Source organism: Chelonia mydas, chromosome 20 (genome assembly GCF_015237465.2).
Source record: "Chelonia mydas isolate rCheMyd1 chromosome 20, rCheMyd1.pri.v2, whole genome shotgun sequence".
Classification (NCBI taxonomy): domain Eukaryota; kingdom Metazoa; phylum Chordata; order Testudines; family Cheloniidae; genus Chelonia; species Chelonia mydas.
The window spans coordinates 2568766-2583349 of NC_051260.2; the positions used below are offsets into that span (position 1 = coordinate 2568766).

Below are 14584 nucleotides of genomic sequence, written 5' to 3' on the forward strand. Positions count from 1 at the left end.
TTTTGGTAATAAAAACATTTATTTTGCATTTTGTACAGAGCCACCCGCAGGCCGCGCCAGGCCACGGCCGGAGCCCACCCAGCGCCCTGGGGGCGGTTAGGGGACACGAGAATTCACACAAAACACACAGAGAACTGGGGCAGGGGAGGAGTGTATCGCGTCCTTCCTCGGGAGAAAGGACAGGAGCCAGGTTCACTTTTGCACTGCAACTGCTCAAAAGAAGGTGGCTAGCAACACTGCCCCATGGCTACTGATGGCTGCTCAGAAAATCACGTCCTCGCTTGGCCAGGCTAAGCCCCACGGCCCTGGCATGGACGCAACCCAGAGGGAAACCCACTCGCAGACTTTCCCAGGGAAGCCTTTCCCCTGCCCCACTCTCCCCCTAGGCAGCCGTGGGGCTCACGGGAAGACCTGCCCCCTGCTAGGAGCAAGGAGACAGTCTCAGCCAGCAATGCCAGTGCGGCAGGATCCAACCCCCAGTGTACATCAAGGATGCCCCTGCCCCCGCCCCTTGGAGGAGGAAAAGTCCAGAGATGCCCCAGATGGAGCCTGCAGATTTGGGCCCAAGACTCAAGGTGGTAGGAGGAGGAGGAGGACCAAAGGTAAAGGAAGTGATTCAAGCATTCACATGCCAACCCCACACCCCACAGCTGGCCCTGGGTCAGGGACTAAGCAAGCAGAAGGAAGCTGGTTTGATCTGGGCCTAGGAGCTCGTCTGCGCCACGGACAAGGCAGCGCTCAGTATGGTGCAACATGATTGGGAAAGGACTCTCCTCTCCTGGCCGGGGAATAGCGCGGGCTGGCCTAGAAAGCCATGCGGGTCTCCAACCCGTGCCGGGGGGCGGGGGTTCCCAGGGGAGCTGCTGGGCTCTGGTTGGATCCGGAGTTTAACAGAGGAGCCGCTAATGGCGGTGGGGGGAGAGGGGATGGGAAGGGGGCTGATTGTTTTAATCTTAAATTTACACCATAAATAACCTGAAACTTACGGTCAGCGCCTCAGAGAAAGGTTTAATTCTAGTGTCTGGCCGAGGCCCTTGGAAGGGAAAAGGTGTACTGTCTCTTTAAACGGCCCCGGACAACTGGCAAGCGCGGGCTCCCCCTCCCCCCATCCCTTTCTTTAACCCGATTTGACGCCCACGAGCTGCATGACGCCGTCCGTGCTCATGGACTTGGGTCTCTCCAGCGGGAAGCCGAGCGCCCGGCTCCAGACGAGCTGGGCCAGGACGCCCAGGGCCCGCGAGATGCCGAACAGCACGGTGTAGTACTTCATCTCCTTCATGCCGTAATACTGCAGAGGGGAGAGGAGCGGAGCAGGGTGTTCAGGCCAGTGCCGAGCAGCCCAGCCTCTGGGCCTGGGAGATGCTCGGGGGATGTGGTCCCTGGGGAGTGATGGCCAGGGGGGCAGGGCTGCCCTCTGAGTGGCTGAGCCCGGCAGGAGCAGAGCTGGTGGGTCCTGGGCGGTCAGAGCCCCAGTGCCAGGCTGTGTCTGGGGAGGAGCAGGAAGTTCAGCCCGGACACCATGCCACGGGGGGCTCAGAGTCTCGGCTGTGGAGCCCGGGGAGGGCGTGCTGGAGGGGCCGGGTCAGAGCAGGGCTCTGGGCGGGGTGCCCAGCCAGACCCGGCTTGGTGGGGAGTCCCGTCCCCCACTAGCAGCCCCCAGGCCAGCGCCTTACCTGGAGCAGCACCCCGCTGTGCGCGTCCACATTGGGCCAGGGGTTCTTGGCCTTGCCCTGCTCCAGGAGCACGTTGGGGACAATCTTGTAGAGCTGCGCCACTAGTTTGAACATGGGGTCCTTGGGGAGGTGCTTGAGGGCGAACTCCCTCTGGCAGGTGTAGCGGGGGTCCGTCTTCCTCAGCACGGCATGGCCATAGCCAGGGACCACCTGCAGCGACAGGAGGGCCTGGGGTGAGACTGACTGGGGGGGCCCTGACCCACGTTCCCAGTGCGGGCAGCCACCCAGACTCAGCACTGCTCCCGCAGCCCAGGGGGACTCACCCGGCCGGAGTTCAGCGTGTTCCAGATGAAATCTCGCAGCTTCTCGTCAGACACGTCCGGGCCCAGCTCCTTCTGCAGGTTCGTCAGCCACCCCAGGACCTCCTGCGAGACACGCCGAGAGAGAGGGCACGGGGATAAGGCCGGGACCGTGTGCCCCTCTCCCTTTCCCGCCCCCAGCCGATGCGACCCCTACCTGATTGGCGAGGCCGTGCAGCGGCCCAGCCAGGCCGTTCATGGCTGCAGCAAAAGCGAGGTATGGGTCGGAGAGGGCGCTGCCCACGAGGTGGCTGGTGTGGGCGCTGACGTTCCCGCCCTCGTGATCGCTGCAGATAGGAGACCGTTAGCAGAGGGCAGCAGCCGACCTACTGCCTGACCCGGGGGGCTGCCAGCCCACCCGGCCCACTGAGCAGATCCAACTTCCCAACCAGCAGGGGGCAGCAGCGGCCCTAGGACAGTGCAGGTGGCTCTGAGCCATGGTCAGTGGGGACGGCTGCTTCCCTGACCCGGCCCCTTCTGCTCTAAGGAACACCCGTCTCCAGACCCTGCCTCTCTGTGCCAAGCTGGGCAGAGACGCTAGCAGGGATGGTGGCTCAGAGGGGCCCAAACTGCCTGGCACAGCCCCTGCGCGCCCAGTGCGCTGACACCCTGCCCCCTCCGTGGGGGAGGGATCCCTGGGCCAGAGCTCCGGCCCGGTAGCGGCTGTTCTCGGGGGGGGAGGGGGGGTTTGCTGTGGGATGGAGAGGCTGGATCCAGCCCCCCTGGAAAGCAGTTGCAGCCTTCAGAGCCCCACCCCAGTTCAACCCCTGCCTGCTTGGAGCCTGGCCCGTCCGAGCTCTGCTGAGCCGGGCAGGGGCTCCCCTCTGCGTTGTTTGCAGGGCTCTGGAGTTTGGCCTCCTCCTCCCACGCGGGGACGCTCCTGCCTCTCTCCAGGGCGTCCCCACGCAGCGTCCGCCGCGCCAGTCTCGCTCCCAGCCGCAGCCCCCCGGACGGGTCTCACCTGTGGATGGTGAGGTAGAGCCGCATGAGCTCGATGAACTGGGGGTCGGTGTAGCCCAGCATGTTGGTGAAGTTATGGGACCAGTCCAGGCTGGGGTCGATGGCCCCGATGCTGCTGCCCTCGCGGTACAGGTTGCGGTAGATCTTGGCGGCGATGCAAGGCAGCTTGGCGATCAGGTCCATGGCGTCCTCGTAGATGAACTGCAGGGAGGGGAGAAGGCGGGCTGCTCACTGAGCCCAGCGGCGCAGCGTCCTTGGGCCGTTCACAGCCACGCGCGCTGTCCCGGCTCAGCGCAGGGTTTGCTGTTTGAAGGCTGCCTTGTCCCACCCCAGAGGTGGCTGCATTTCAGTGACGTGGCAGCCCGTGTCTATAGCTGGGGGTTTAAAATCGCACCTTTGTAAATCCCGACACGTCCCAGTGCTCTGAGCAGGAAATGGAGAGCCAGGCCCCTGACGGCGCCACCCTGGGCGAGCAGATCGCTTCACCCAGCCATAGGCGGGGGAGGGGAGGTGCCAACCGTGCCAGGTGCAGGGGAAATTGGGTAGTTCGGACGGATGGTAAAGGGCAGGGACAGCTGCTGGAGGGCAGTGAGAAGGAGCAGCCATGGGAATTACAGGGAGTAGGAGACTCACCCGCCCAGACAGGCCAGCCAGTACACCGGTACACAGCCAGAGACTCTCGGCTCGGATGCCATGGGGTGGGGGTTGGGCCGAGAGGAAACCAGCTCGGCTGCCTTACAGGGACAAGTGCAGCCGGCCCTGTGCAAACGTCGCTCCATCCTCCAGCCCAGCACTAGCCCCATTGTACAGGTGGGCAAACTGAGGCAGAGGGGAAACTAACTCGGGCAAGGCCCCAGAGGGAGTCAGCGGCACAGCCCGCTGTGCCCTGGCCCCAGACCCACCCACGCCGCCCCTCGAGCTTCCAGCCACTGGTGTCGGGAGGTTGGCTCTCGCCGGCTGCAGGCCAGACGCCACCCTGGGAACTGCAGCCTGGACGCTCTCTGTGGCCCAAACGTGGGCAGCAGGGAGCCCAGCTGGGCCTGGCCTAGCCCCCTACCTCCCAGTACTTGGCCCGGCTGATGCCCTCGGAGTAGGCCCGGGCGAAGTTGCTCTCGCTGTTGAGGGCCGTGATGGCGGCGCTGAGCTGGGACATGGGGTGCAGGTTGGTGGGGAAGTTGTCCAGCATGGTCACCACGTGGGAGGGCAGAGCCGCCCGCTTGGCCCACTCTTGGGAGACCCAGCTCACCTGCGGGAGGAAACGCGCCACGGGGTTAGCCGGGGATCCGCCGCCTGGCGCAGCACAGAGGGGTTGCCGGGCCAGGCCAGGCGTGGCGCAGAGAACAGGCTGCAGCAGCACTGGCGAGGCCTCGAGAGTTTGGGGCTTAAGTCACGGACCCCAAAGCCACGGCCAGAGCCCCCCACCTCACCTGTTCTGCAGTGGGGATGTCTCCGGTAAGCAGCAGCCAGAAGAGGCCCTCAGGCAGGGGTTCCTCCCCTCCCGGGGCTTTGGGCAGCAGCTTCTGGCACTCGGGGATGCTGTACCCGCGGAAGCGGATGCCCTGGAGAGAAGGGTGGAGAAGGGAATCAGTCTCCGAGGACAGGGGGCGGCCTGTGGGGGTGGCGGGGGGGGGGGGGGGGGGGGGGGCGGTGAAGGCCTTACCTCATCGGGGTCCAGGACAGAGGTTTCGTATATTAGCCCCTTCATGCCTCTCATCCCGCCGTAGATCTGGAAGGGACAGAGCCAGGAGGCAGTTAGCGGGGTTCAGCGGAGCAACGCTCCCTCTCCCGCAGCCAGGCCACCTTTAACCTGGCGCTAATGGCCGGAGTTTGCTCCCCGCTGCCGGGGAGCAGAGCAGCCCCTCTCGGCACCAGCGCTGATTTCACCCAGTCGGCTGCCTGAAGCCGGGGCTCTGTTCTCCCCTCAGCCCCGCTCCCCTGCTGGCCTGGGCACCGGCCCGGTGGGAGGCTGCTGGCAGAAACGCTGCTGGACAGCTCACTCTGCTTCACACGGATCCCAGGGCTGCTCTGAACAGCCTGGCGGGGTCTCCGGCAGCCCCGATGGTTGGAGCTAAACGCCCCAAGCGTCTCCTGCCCGAGCTAAAGGCCCAGCTGTGCTGGTGCAACAGCCCCAGCCACCTCTGCGGTGCCGCCAGACTGTGCCCTATGAACCAGGGGAGGCCTCTGGGCAACCACGGTCCCTATGTCCACACCGTGCCTGGGTAACTCCCATCTCACACTGTGCTTGCCAAGGGCGCCTCCATTTCCAGGCACCAAGCGATGGGCAGGAGAGAGTGCCCAGCCCAGAGCAGTGCGAACCAAGGAGTCTTCCACACTGCTTCGAAGCAGCAGCGACTGGCCGCTGCCAGGGCGGAGCACCAGATTACACACCCCGGGGGCCCATCCAGGAAGAAAGGGAGCCTGCAGAACTGACCCAGCGAGGTAGGGAGGGGGCGACACCGGGCGAGGCTGGCAGCCTGACGCAGGGGTTTGTGGGTATAGGTCACTCCCTTGATGGGGAGCGAGATCAAGGAGGTGCCCACACCGCCCAGCGCCAGCCCCAACTGAGCTGGCACTGCATGAGCCATCCCGCCAGCGCCGGCCTGTGCCAGCCACACTCACCATCTCCACAGTGACTTGCCCGATGACCGTGTTGCCGTATTGTTGCCTGAAGCTCTTGATTCTTGACTGCTCCTTGGGAACCAAGTTGGAAAGGACGTCCTTCAGGTTCTGGCGGTTGGGGGGAGAAGCAAGAAAGCTGGTGAGGGCAGCACTACGCCATGGCGGAGCTGAGCATCGCTAACCCTGGCACCTCGGAGCCGGTTAGGATCTCTGGTTTGTGTTGCACAGAAATCCCTCCAAAGGAGGCCAGACAGCGACCTGTAAGCGACGGGATTTGAACTGCGGCTCTGGGATGGTTTCCCTCTGGGGCGAGGACGTGAGCAGCGCTGCAGCCGCTGAACTGGAGAAGCCAAGGACAGTTCTCCCCAGACGTGCACCCCCCGAGGCGAGAGGCAGAGGTCTCTACTTACCGTGGAAGTAGAGCTGGCGTGTCGGGCAGCGAAGAATATACATGGTGCATTCTGCAGAGAGAGAGAGGCCTCTTATGCGTTAGCCTGGCAGTGACATGGAGCGTCAGACCCACAGCCTACATCAGTGTTGCGCCAGGCAGGTCAATATCACCTGGCTGACACCAGCAGGGAAACAATCATACCAGGGTGTCCTCATGGCTCCATCCCCCCCCACGCCCCCCCCCCCGCCATCCCAATATTTCCCTCTGCACTCTCTGCTGCAAGCAGGAGAATCAGAAAGCTCAGCTCTGAGCAGGTCACTGATTGGGAGCCAAGGAAGAGCCGGAGTCAGAGTGGGAATGTGGAAGCAGAGCTCCAGTCAGGGAGTTACTGGAGCCAGAGCAGTTTGTCCAGGAGGCGGGTGCACCGGGCAAAGAAAACACATTTAAATTCCACCGCCTCCTCTCTGGATCAGCGACGCCAGGCCAGGAGGAAACGGGGCATTTCGTTTTGCTTTGTACGGATCACACACCAGGAAAGCCGCTTCCACCTCTCGCTCCATCTGGAGCGAGTGAATGAATCCACCACGCTCCCGTTACGGGCATGCCCTCACCACACCCCCAGGAGTGCGTCAGCAGCATCCGCACAATGCTTGGCAAGAGCTGGCAGGGGAGGGAGCGGGATCATTGCTGTCAGTTACAGCTGCACTCCCTCAGGTCCCTGAGAGAGCAGCATGAGTCACTCCTGGCTTGGCGTAGGCATGGGTGGGGGGAGGGCACCACACGGGTTCAGAACCAGCCAATCCTGCTGGGTGAGCAGCCCTGAATACCTGCAGGCTGCATCCGGAGCAATCGGAGCAGGGAGAGAGAGACCGGCTGGGCCCTTCAACACTGCAGGGTAACAGCTGAGCACCAGAGATCAGGGCTGCCCATTGCCCATGTAGGGACCAGTTAGCAGAACATCGCCTGGGTTTAGTAAAATGCGGACACATGCTTATGGAGAAAAATTAAAATCTTTCCGGAAGCTGCCGTTTACCCTCGGAGCACATCACTCAGGGACTGAAATGCTGCCTTTAAATGACACAAAGTGGCCCCCAACACAAGGCTAGTTACGTTCAGGAGCTGGCTAATGAGATGCAGGTTCCTTCACTTATTCTAGCACACTGAGTCACTAGTAACGCCCCTCCCTTCGGGGGGGCCGAGGGGGGAGAGAAAGGGGCAGTTTTCAGCCACTTTCCTACGCAGATTCTTGCTGAGCCAGGAGTTGGGGACCGAGTGGGGCTCCGTCACAGTTAATGGGTATCTCCCACTGTACATGACGGAGGAACATGCCTAGCCATGGACGCAACCCAGTTGTGCCTTCCACGCGCCTGCAGCACTTGGTACGAAGCTGTGCAGACCCAGCCACGGGGCTATACAGCCATGGGTTTGTGCTGCAGCTATGGGGAGAGCATGCCTAGGGAAGGAGGAGCCCTTTTCTCTGGGATCTCCCCCACAGCAGGTTTTCCAGAAGTGACTTGCAGTTTGAAGGCAGAGACCCGCTGACAGAAAGTCAATCAGGGCCTTTGTTCCACTCGATTCAGAGGGTTGGTTCTTAGACCCAGCTCAGCTGGAGAATCCAGCTCTTCTCCCAGAAGGGCCAGGCCGCTTTCACTGACAAAATGTTCACTTCACACTCATCCGGGAAGCGCTAAGCAGACAGGTTTGCTGCCTGCTCCCGTGAGCTTGGGGCTGCTGCTGGAGTCAGAGTTCTTGTTGCAAATCCAGAACTTCAGTGCAGCACCCGCACAAGCAAGAGCGTTTCGAGTTGGCCAGGCAATGCCAAAATCCTGGCACAAGCTTTGTTCTCGGCGCAAGCGGCTGGGAAAAAAACAAAAAACAAACCCTGGTTATTTGTTCAGTACACAGTGGGCTAGTTTGGGATGCTGCTCAGGACGGCTTCTGCTGTTCCCTCCTTCAATGGCTTGGAACATCCTGCTCGCCTCAAGCAGCGCAAGGAAAACCGCCAGGAGCAGCTAGTCAGGGAATCTGTTTAGCTGCAGGGAACAGTGGAATAATCCCAGCTATGCAAACATCGCGACATGCATGTCGCGCCTTGTGTGTGAACGGGGCCAAGGGCTTTAGAAAGTGACACTGGGATAACATCAGCAGCCACTTAGATCTGGTCTACGCTACAGACGTGTAACTTCGTCACTCGGGGCGGGGATCCACACCCCGAGCAATGTCACTATACCGACGTACCCCCCGCCCCGTGTAGCCAGCACTAGGTCGGCAGGAGAGCTTCTCCTATTGCCATAGCTACCGAGCCCTCGCCTGTCGGCGTAGAGTGTCTACAGCTGCGCCGATGCGGCGTTTTAGGGTAGACTTGCCCTAAGAGGGAGCCACTTCTGGGGTGGAAAACAGCAGCTGGGTCACAGCGCACAGGAACTTTCACACAGCGGTGAGAGTAACAATATGGAAAACTGGAACCACCTGGGATCCAGGGAGGTGGAAGGTAAATTCCCAGGAGGAGCCAGGTCGGAGTCCTCGATTCCAAGACCAGAAGGGACCACGGATCGCGAGCTCCTGCCCCACAGTAACTCCTAGGGCAGAGCTTTCAGAAGCTCCAGTCTTGTTGCCTGGACTCAACGCTCCTGCTCTGGTGCGGAGTGTCCGGGGACGGCTTCTGAGCCCAGGAAGCCAGGCCTCATAGCTGGCCTGCACGGGAGAAGTGGCATTTTCCCCGCCTAACTAGTCTAGCATGTTTTCCCTTGTAGCCAGCCCAGCAGTTCCTGCATGTGAAAGAGACTGCCCTGGGCCCGTGAGTGCCCCTTAGGGAGTCACACATTCTGTGGACGTCTCCCAGCCCAAGCATTAACCTCTCCCAGCCCCAGACCGAGCACCGGGAGATGCTTTGCAACATGGGGGGCGGACAAATCAGCCATTCCCGAAACAAGTTCAGAGCAGCAGGCAGGGGCTTATGCTGACCGTTCAGAACAGATGGGACCAAGGTTTGTCCTCTCCAAGGCAAGAGAGGGTGGGAACCTGCCTCAGGAGCTTATCTGCTCCAGGTCCAAGAGAACACCAGGGAAGATAAGCAGCGCTTTGGGACACTTCCAGAGACCCAATGCTAAAGCAGATATTGAGACCATGTGGTGGGTCAAGTCACCCTAGGCTCTAGGCCAGCGGGTCCCAAAACGTGGGTCAGGACCCCAAAGCGGGTCACGACTGCATTATAATGGGGTCACCAGGGCCAGCATTAGACTTGCTGGGGCCCGGGGCTGAAGCCAAAGCCCGAGGGCCCCCCCCACGTCATGTAGTGATGTTTGCTGTCCGAAGGGGGTTGTGGGGCACTGAAGTTTGAGTACCACTGCTCTAGGCGGGGAGAGGTACAGAGAGTCCAGCCTCCGCTGGGCTGTAAATGGAGAGGGAGGATGGAAGCTGCAAGTTTCACTCTGTGCCCGTCTCCTCTCCCCACTGTAGACAGGTTAGGCCTGGCCTAACATGCTGCTTTTCCACCAGGGTAGGTCTGTCAGTACAACCCAAGTGGTGGTGAGGGGAGGGGGCAACCGGTATCGCTTATCTCCTTCTGCGCCAATCTATCTGCACCCACATTGCGGGGAGACCAAGAAGCAAACCTCAGCTTGGATGGAGGCAGCTCTTAACTCGGCTGCCCAAAGGAGGAATCACTTTTGGCCAGTTAGTATCTAGAAACCCAGGACTCAATATCCAGCCGCTGTCAGAGCGGACCAGAAGGGTCTGACGCCAGACTACTGCGAGTTGCCAAGAGGGACACAACACCGAGACGTGGCAGTATTCCCACCGGGCTGCTCCGATCTACTGGCTGAACAGGAGAACTCAGGTGGAATAACTTAGCCTGGTTTCCTCTTGGAATGGGAGCAGCTGGTCCCAGATCAGATGCCCAAGTTCAGGGAGGTTGTTCTGAGCAAACCGAAAATGCTTTCAAACCAGTGGCGTGGGTCCCAGAACAGGCCGCACAGGGTGTATGGAAGCAGCAAACATCCCGCCCCGGACCCGGAGGCGCTCTGACCTATGCACAAGGGAGCTGGTACGGGTTATATTTGCAGACAGCGGGTGCATAGAAGCAGCCGTGCCCCAGATATTCCCTTCGCTATGAGAAGCAATCTCCAACTTCTCTCCTTGACGACGTTCGTAGCAACACCATCCTCACGTCTAACCTTACAACAGCCGTCGAGTGCGCTCTCTCTCCTTACAGACGGGGTGACTGACGCAGAGGTGACGCGGCAGTGTGGGGAACAGAGCCTGGAGTCTGGCTCCTAGCCCGGAGCTCACCCTCTTATGCAAACAGGTGCTTTTATTTAAAGGATCGAGGCTCTGCGCTGGTCTAGCTCAGCCTGAAAGGCGACCCACTGAAACACACCAAGAGGCTGGAACTGACAAGCTTTGCAGGGGGTCACAAAGCCAGGAGATTGGACGCATCTGCAGGCTACGCTAGTCGCCCCTTTGTGCCGTGCTCGGGGCCTCTTGGGTTTACATCTCGTTCAGTCCCCGCAGCAAGACCAACCCCGGCTGTGCTCCACGCTAAGGAGTGGATGGTTCCACCGGCAGCCCCAGGGAACTCCAGATATCGTCCCTCACACCCAGCCTACGCTTGGCCTTGCAAAACAGCCCAACAGACACGACCCCAGCTCAGCACGAACGCAAGCGTGTTTAGCCTTGGGAGAGGGCTGCCATCCGGCCCTGTCAACACTGGCGGGGCAAGAGGTCCGGAGGGCCCTGCAATCTCACCTGAGGATCAAACGCAAACAGCCAGAGAGGGGGCAGCCGCCGGCTTCCCTCCATCCAGTGTTGTGCAGTTGTTGGTGAACACTGGGACAAAGAGCCACGTCCCAGTCTGAGCCCAGCCCTCCCTGCTGGCCCGGAACAGGTCCCCGTCAGTGATTCACCCGCCAGGCATAGTGCAAAGTCTTGCACTGCAGATACACCACAGGCCACGCCAGTGTCAAGCACAATGTTAGCCTGGAGACAGCTTCCTCCTTGGGTGTCTCCTCCAGCAAGAAAGCGGGAGGGTGACCCTTGGGCTCAAGCCACCGGAGTGGGGGGCACACCACATTGGCACAGCTGGTTTTAAACAGCTTGCAGCTAGCTCCATCCCGGGGCTCTCAGGATGGGGGGGGGGGGGGGGGGGGGGGTGTAATATCCACCCACATCACAGCCAGGAAGGGCCTGGTCTGAAGTCACATTTCCAGTCAGGGCAGAGCAGGGAATAGAAGCTTGGCTCTGACTCAATGCCCTGCTTTAGCAATTAGACAAAGCTGCCTCCTACTCTGGGTCAGCTGCTGCCGTTGGCCCAGCTACTCAGCCATGCTGCAGTTTGATGGGACAGACCTGCGTCCCCACGTGCTGTGACTCGGTCCCCCCCACACCAGAGTGGATTCTGTGACACACACAAGGTCCCTGAGGGATGGCGCTGGCAGAGCTATGAAGTGACTCATTTTTCGCCCTGCTCGGTCCTGCTGGCTGGGAAGATTCGGCAGTTTCAGAGCCCTGCTGCAAAGGCTGTGTGAGCTGAGCAGATGGCACAAAGCGACAGACCCACAAAACCCAGATTGAACTAGGAATGAAACTCCGTTCTCGCCGTCAACCACAGCAGCTAATGGCACTGAGCTTTGCACCGGTTTCCTAGTTCTCTTTCCAACCAGCTGAGCGGCACAAGAAGCCGAAAGAGTCACAGATGTCTCTCATTATGGGGGAGCCAGAATTAGCCGAATAGGAAAGTGTTCTGGGCCAACTCCCCCACGTCCAGCATCCCCCCCACCCCCAAAGGCCTCCACCCAGAGGCTGCTTTATTGCTAAGACTTAGCCCGCGGCACGACGCACTCCGACTGACCTCCTTTGTGGGCAGTCGCTGCCGAGACGCCAAGACCTGAATGGACCAGCCCACTCCTCGCTCCTCCCCAGGATGGGCACAGGGGATGACACACCTGGAGCAAGCAGCAGCTGCAGGGCTGCGCATTGTATGGAGCAATCCATCAGCGCAGCAGGGCAACGAAAGGACAGGGCAGCAGCCGTCACCGTCCGAGGAGTTAAGCAGGGAAATCCAGGGCAGTGGTAAAACAAGCAAGTCCGCGGCCTGTTTTGGTCAGTCCACCCTGCAAGGGGCAGGTTCCCAGAGGAACGGGTAGAGAAGCAGGAGGGGAAACCCGTTTCCAACCCTCTCCAATTAAGGGATTTATCGTTATTCAGGGTTTCAGACAGTTCCAGAGCAGCACAGTGCTTCAGAGATTAGCGACTGAGTTGGGAACAGAATTCAGGTTTCCAGACTCCTAGTCTGGTGCCCTACCCACTAGCCCAGGCTGTTTCTCGGACATCAGTCAAATCCACACAACAAGAACCACGTTGCAGGTGGATCTCAGAAGCTCTGATAGCGTCACTGGACAGGGAGATAGTGCAGGCGTAGAAGGCCGCAAGGGACAGAGTGGGGTGTGTGAAATGGGACCACTTGCAGCCTACAGAGGAGTCTTTTCAGGCCCAGGGCGTGGTTCGCTAAGAGGATTAAAGTGATCACATCAGCAGGAAACACTCAGGGCTGTTACGGTTACCACTGATAATTAGTTTCTGGTTCCAGTTAAAAGGCAAAGAGGAATTGTAAGTATATCTGAGCTCAGTCCCCTTCCGTGTGAATGCTGACAGTACAATAGGACAGTTAGAACAGAGCCTGCTCCCCCAACAAGGATAGGAGACGGACATCTCCTAGGGCCACAGGAGCGTTCTTTGTACGCCCACCTCGCACGTAGCCTGGCCACGCGTTGCTAGTCTGCATATGGCAGGGCAAGCCACATAGTTTAGAGCGAGGGGACTAGGAGCCGGCACTCCTGGGTTCCATCCCAAGCTCTGCTGGGAATCCCAAGGTCAAATTACATAAGGCAGCATGGCAGACAGTGTCAGTACACAGCTGGAACCTGCGACCCAACAGCTGCAGACAGCCCTCCGGCAGGGCACCGCCTTCCTAATGCAGGGCGCACGTCTTCTGCCAAGGCCATGGAGCTTTAGGTCCAAACCTCTTCGCAGAGCCCTGCTGGAGTCCTGCGACCTCCAATCCCATAGAGTCTGACCCCACGTCATTACCCTAGTCCAGACCCCCAGGAAGGATCATTGCGCTGTTGGCCATGGCTTCATTTTCACCCCCTTTCCTTGTACAGATGTTTAAAGTGTCAGAGGCTGCCTTTGAATTTGAGTCCCTGGACTGGTAACTCTGAATTGCTTGTTGGAAACACCACTCTCCTCTTCCAGAGCCTGACCTTTAGCCCAACACTCCCAGTCCAATGGGAGATCACAAGGCTAAAGCAGCCAAGCCTGCCAAGTGTCACTTTAACCTTTTCCTGGTGAAGGAACCCCACTATTGCAATTCCAGGGGAGGAATGATTGGTGGAGAGGTGGCAACATCAGATTACGGTCAGAAGGCCCACAGGGGGGTCTGACTGTGCATAATTCAGTGGGTAGAGATCTCACACACACCACAGGCTAGCTGGCAAGGTTCTTAGCTTTCCCAGCTTCAGTTTGACTCCTGCCCAGTCCTCTTATTCATCCCCTCCTACGCTCCCCCCCAAGCGTCTCATCCCTCCTCCCAATGGACTTCCACATTGCCAGGCCGCATGAGGACCAGCCATGACAATGCACGCTCCGACCCAAGGAGCTCACAGGTGGAGAGGTCGAGCCCAGTTCCCAGTTGTGCAGCCCTGGGTGCTAAATAGTGCTGTTATCTCACCGCTTTCCAGCTCCTCGGGTGACCGCCACAGAGGGACCTGGCACGCTCCGGAGAACATTCCCCAGGGAAGGTTAGGGTGATCTATTTGTAGTGCTGAGAGGCCTGTTGGCTCTTACAGCACAATCTAGACAGATATGGGTGGGAAGGGGAAAAAAGCCAAGGCACTGAAAGGGGAAGTGACTTGCTCAAGGTCACACAGCAAGTCAGTGGCAAAGCCAGGGCCCTTGGCTCCCACCCCAGCGTCCTATTCACTGGGCGAAACTGCAACTCCTGAGTACAAACCTGCCCCAGAGGTTAATTTCCAGGAATTATGTAACTATTCAAGGACTTGCCTAAGTGGGGAAGGAGAGCGGGGAGGGTAAAGCCACAAAGCTGTGTTAGCAAAGCAGAGCAAATTCAGACCCAGGAGGTGCTGGGCAGGTGTCTCAGGCCTACAAGTGTTTAGTTGCTCAAGAACAGGTGGGGTTTTTACAACGGGGGTCATAGCTCAGTGGTTTGAGCATTGGCCTGCTAAACCCAGGGTTGTGAGTTCAATCCTTGAGGGGGCCATTTAGGGATCTGGGGCAAAAATTGGGGACTGGTCCTGCTTTGAGCAGGGGGTCGGACTAGATAACCTCCTGAGGTCCCTTCCAACCCTGATATTCTATGAACAATTACTCAACTGCAGACATGTTTTTTTTTTATCTCCCCCTCCCACATTCTGTTTGGCATTTAAAAGCTGCCAGCTCCTAATCAGGCCATACAGGAGTTGTCCGCACAGAACACAAGCTAATGAGGAATGAGATCCTGAGCCATTTCTGCTGGTGCCTGACGTTGTGGGATACGCACGACTGGTCGCTAGCAAATCTCATCCAAG

The 14584-nt window shown here is 59.5% G+C and overlaps 1 protein-coding gene across 3 annotated transcripts in view; it reads right to left on the bottom strand.

Annotated features, from left to right (window-relative positions):
- CS (citrate synthase) overlaps positions 1 to 14584 on the bottom strand; it is a 16885-nt gene continuing 2301 nt past the window's right edge. For 2 of the 3 annotated variants that reach the window (XM_037883700.2, XM_027827253.2), the window contains exons 2-11: positions 6022 to 6072; positions 5612 to 5719; positions 4653 to 4718; positions 4420 to 4551; positions 4050 to 4238; positions 2994 to 3193; positions 2190 to 2319; positions 1997 to 2098; positions 1674 to 1883; positions 1 to 1288 (exon numbers count right to left, since the gene is read on the bottom strand). In XM_037883700.2, coding sequence (XP_037739628.1) covers positions 1118 to 1288; positions 1674 to 1883; positions 1997 to 2098; positions 2190 to 2319; positions 2994 to 3193; positions 4050 to 4238; positions 4420 to 4551; positions 4653 to 4718; positions 5612 to 5719; positions 6022 to 6072 — 1359 coding nt within the window. In that variant the 3' untranslated portion in view covers positions 1 to 1117. Of the gene's footprint in view, positions 1289 to 1673; positions 1884 to 1996; positions 2099 to 2189; positions 2320 to 2993; positions 3194 to 4049; positions 4239 to 4419; positions 4552 to 4652; positions 4719 to 5611; positions 5720 to 6021; positions 6073 to 6829; positions 7378 to 14584 lie in introns of those variants that run through there. The other variant, XM_037883699.2, reaches the window with a different exon arrangement.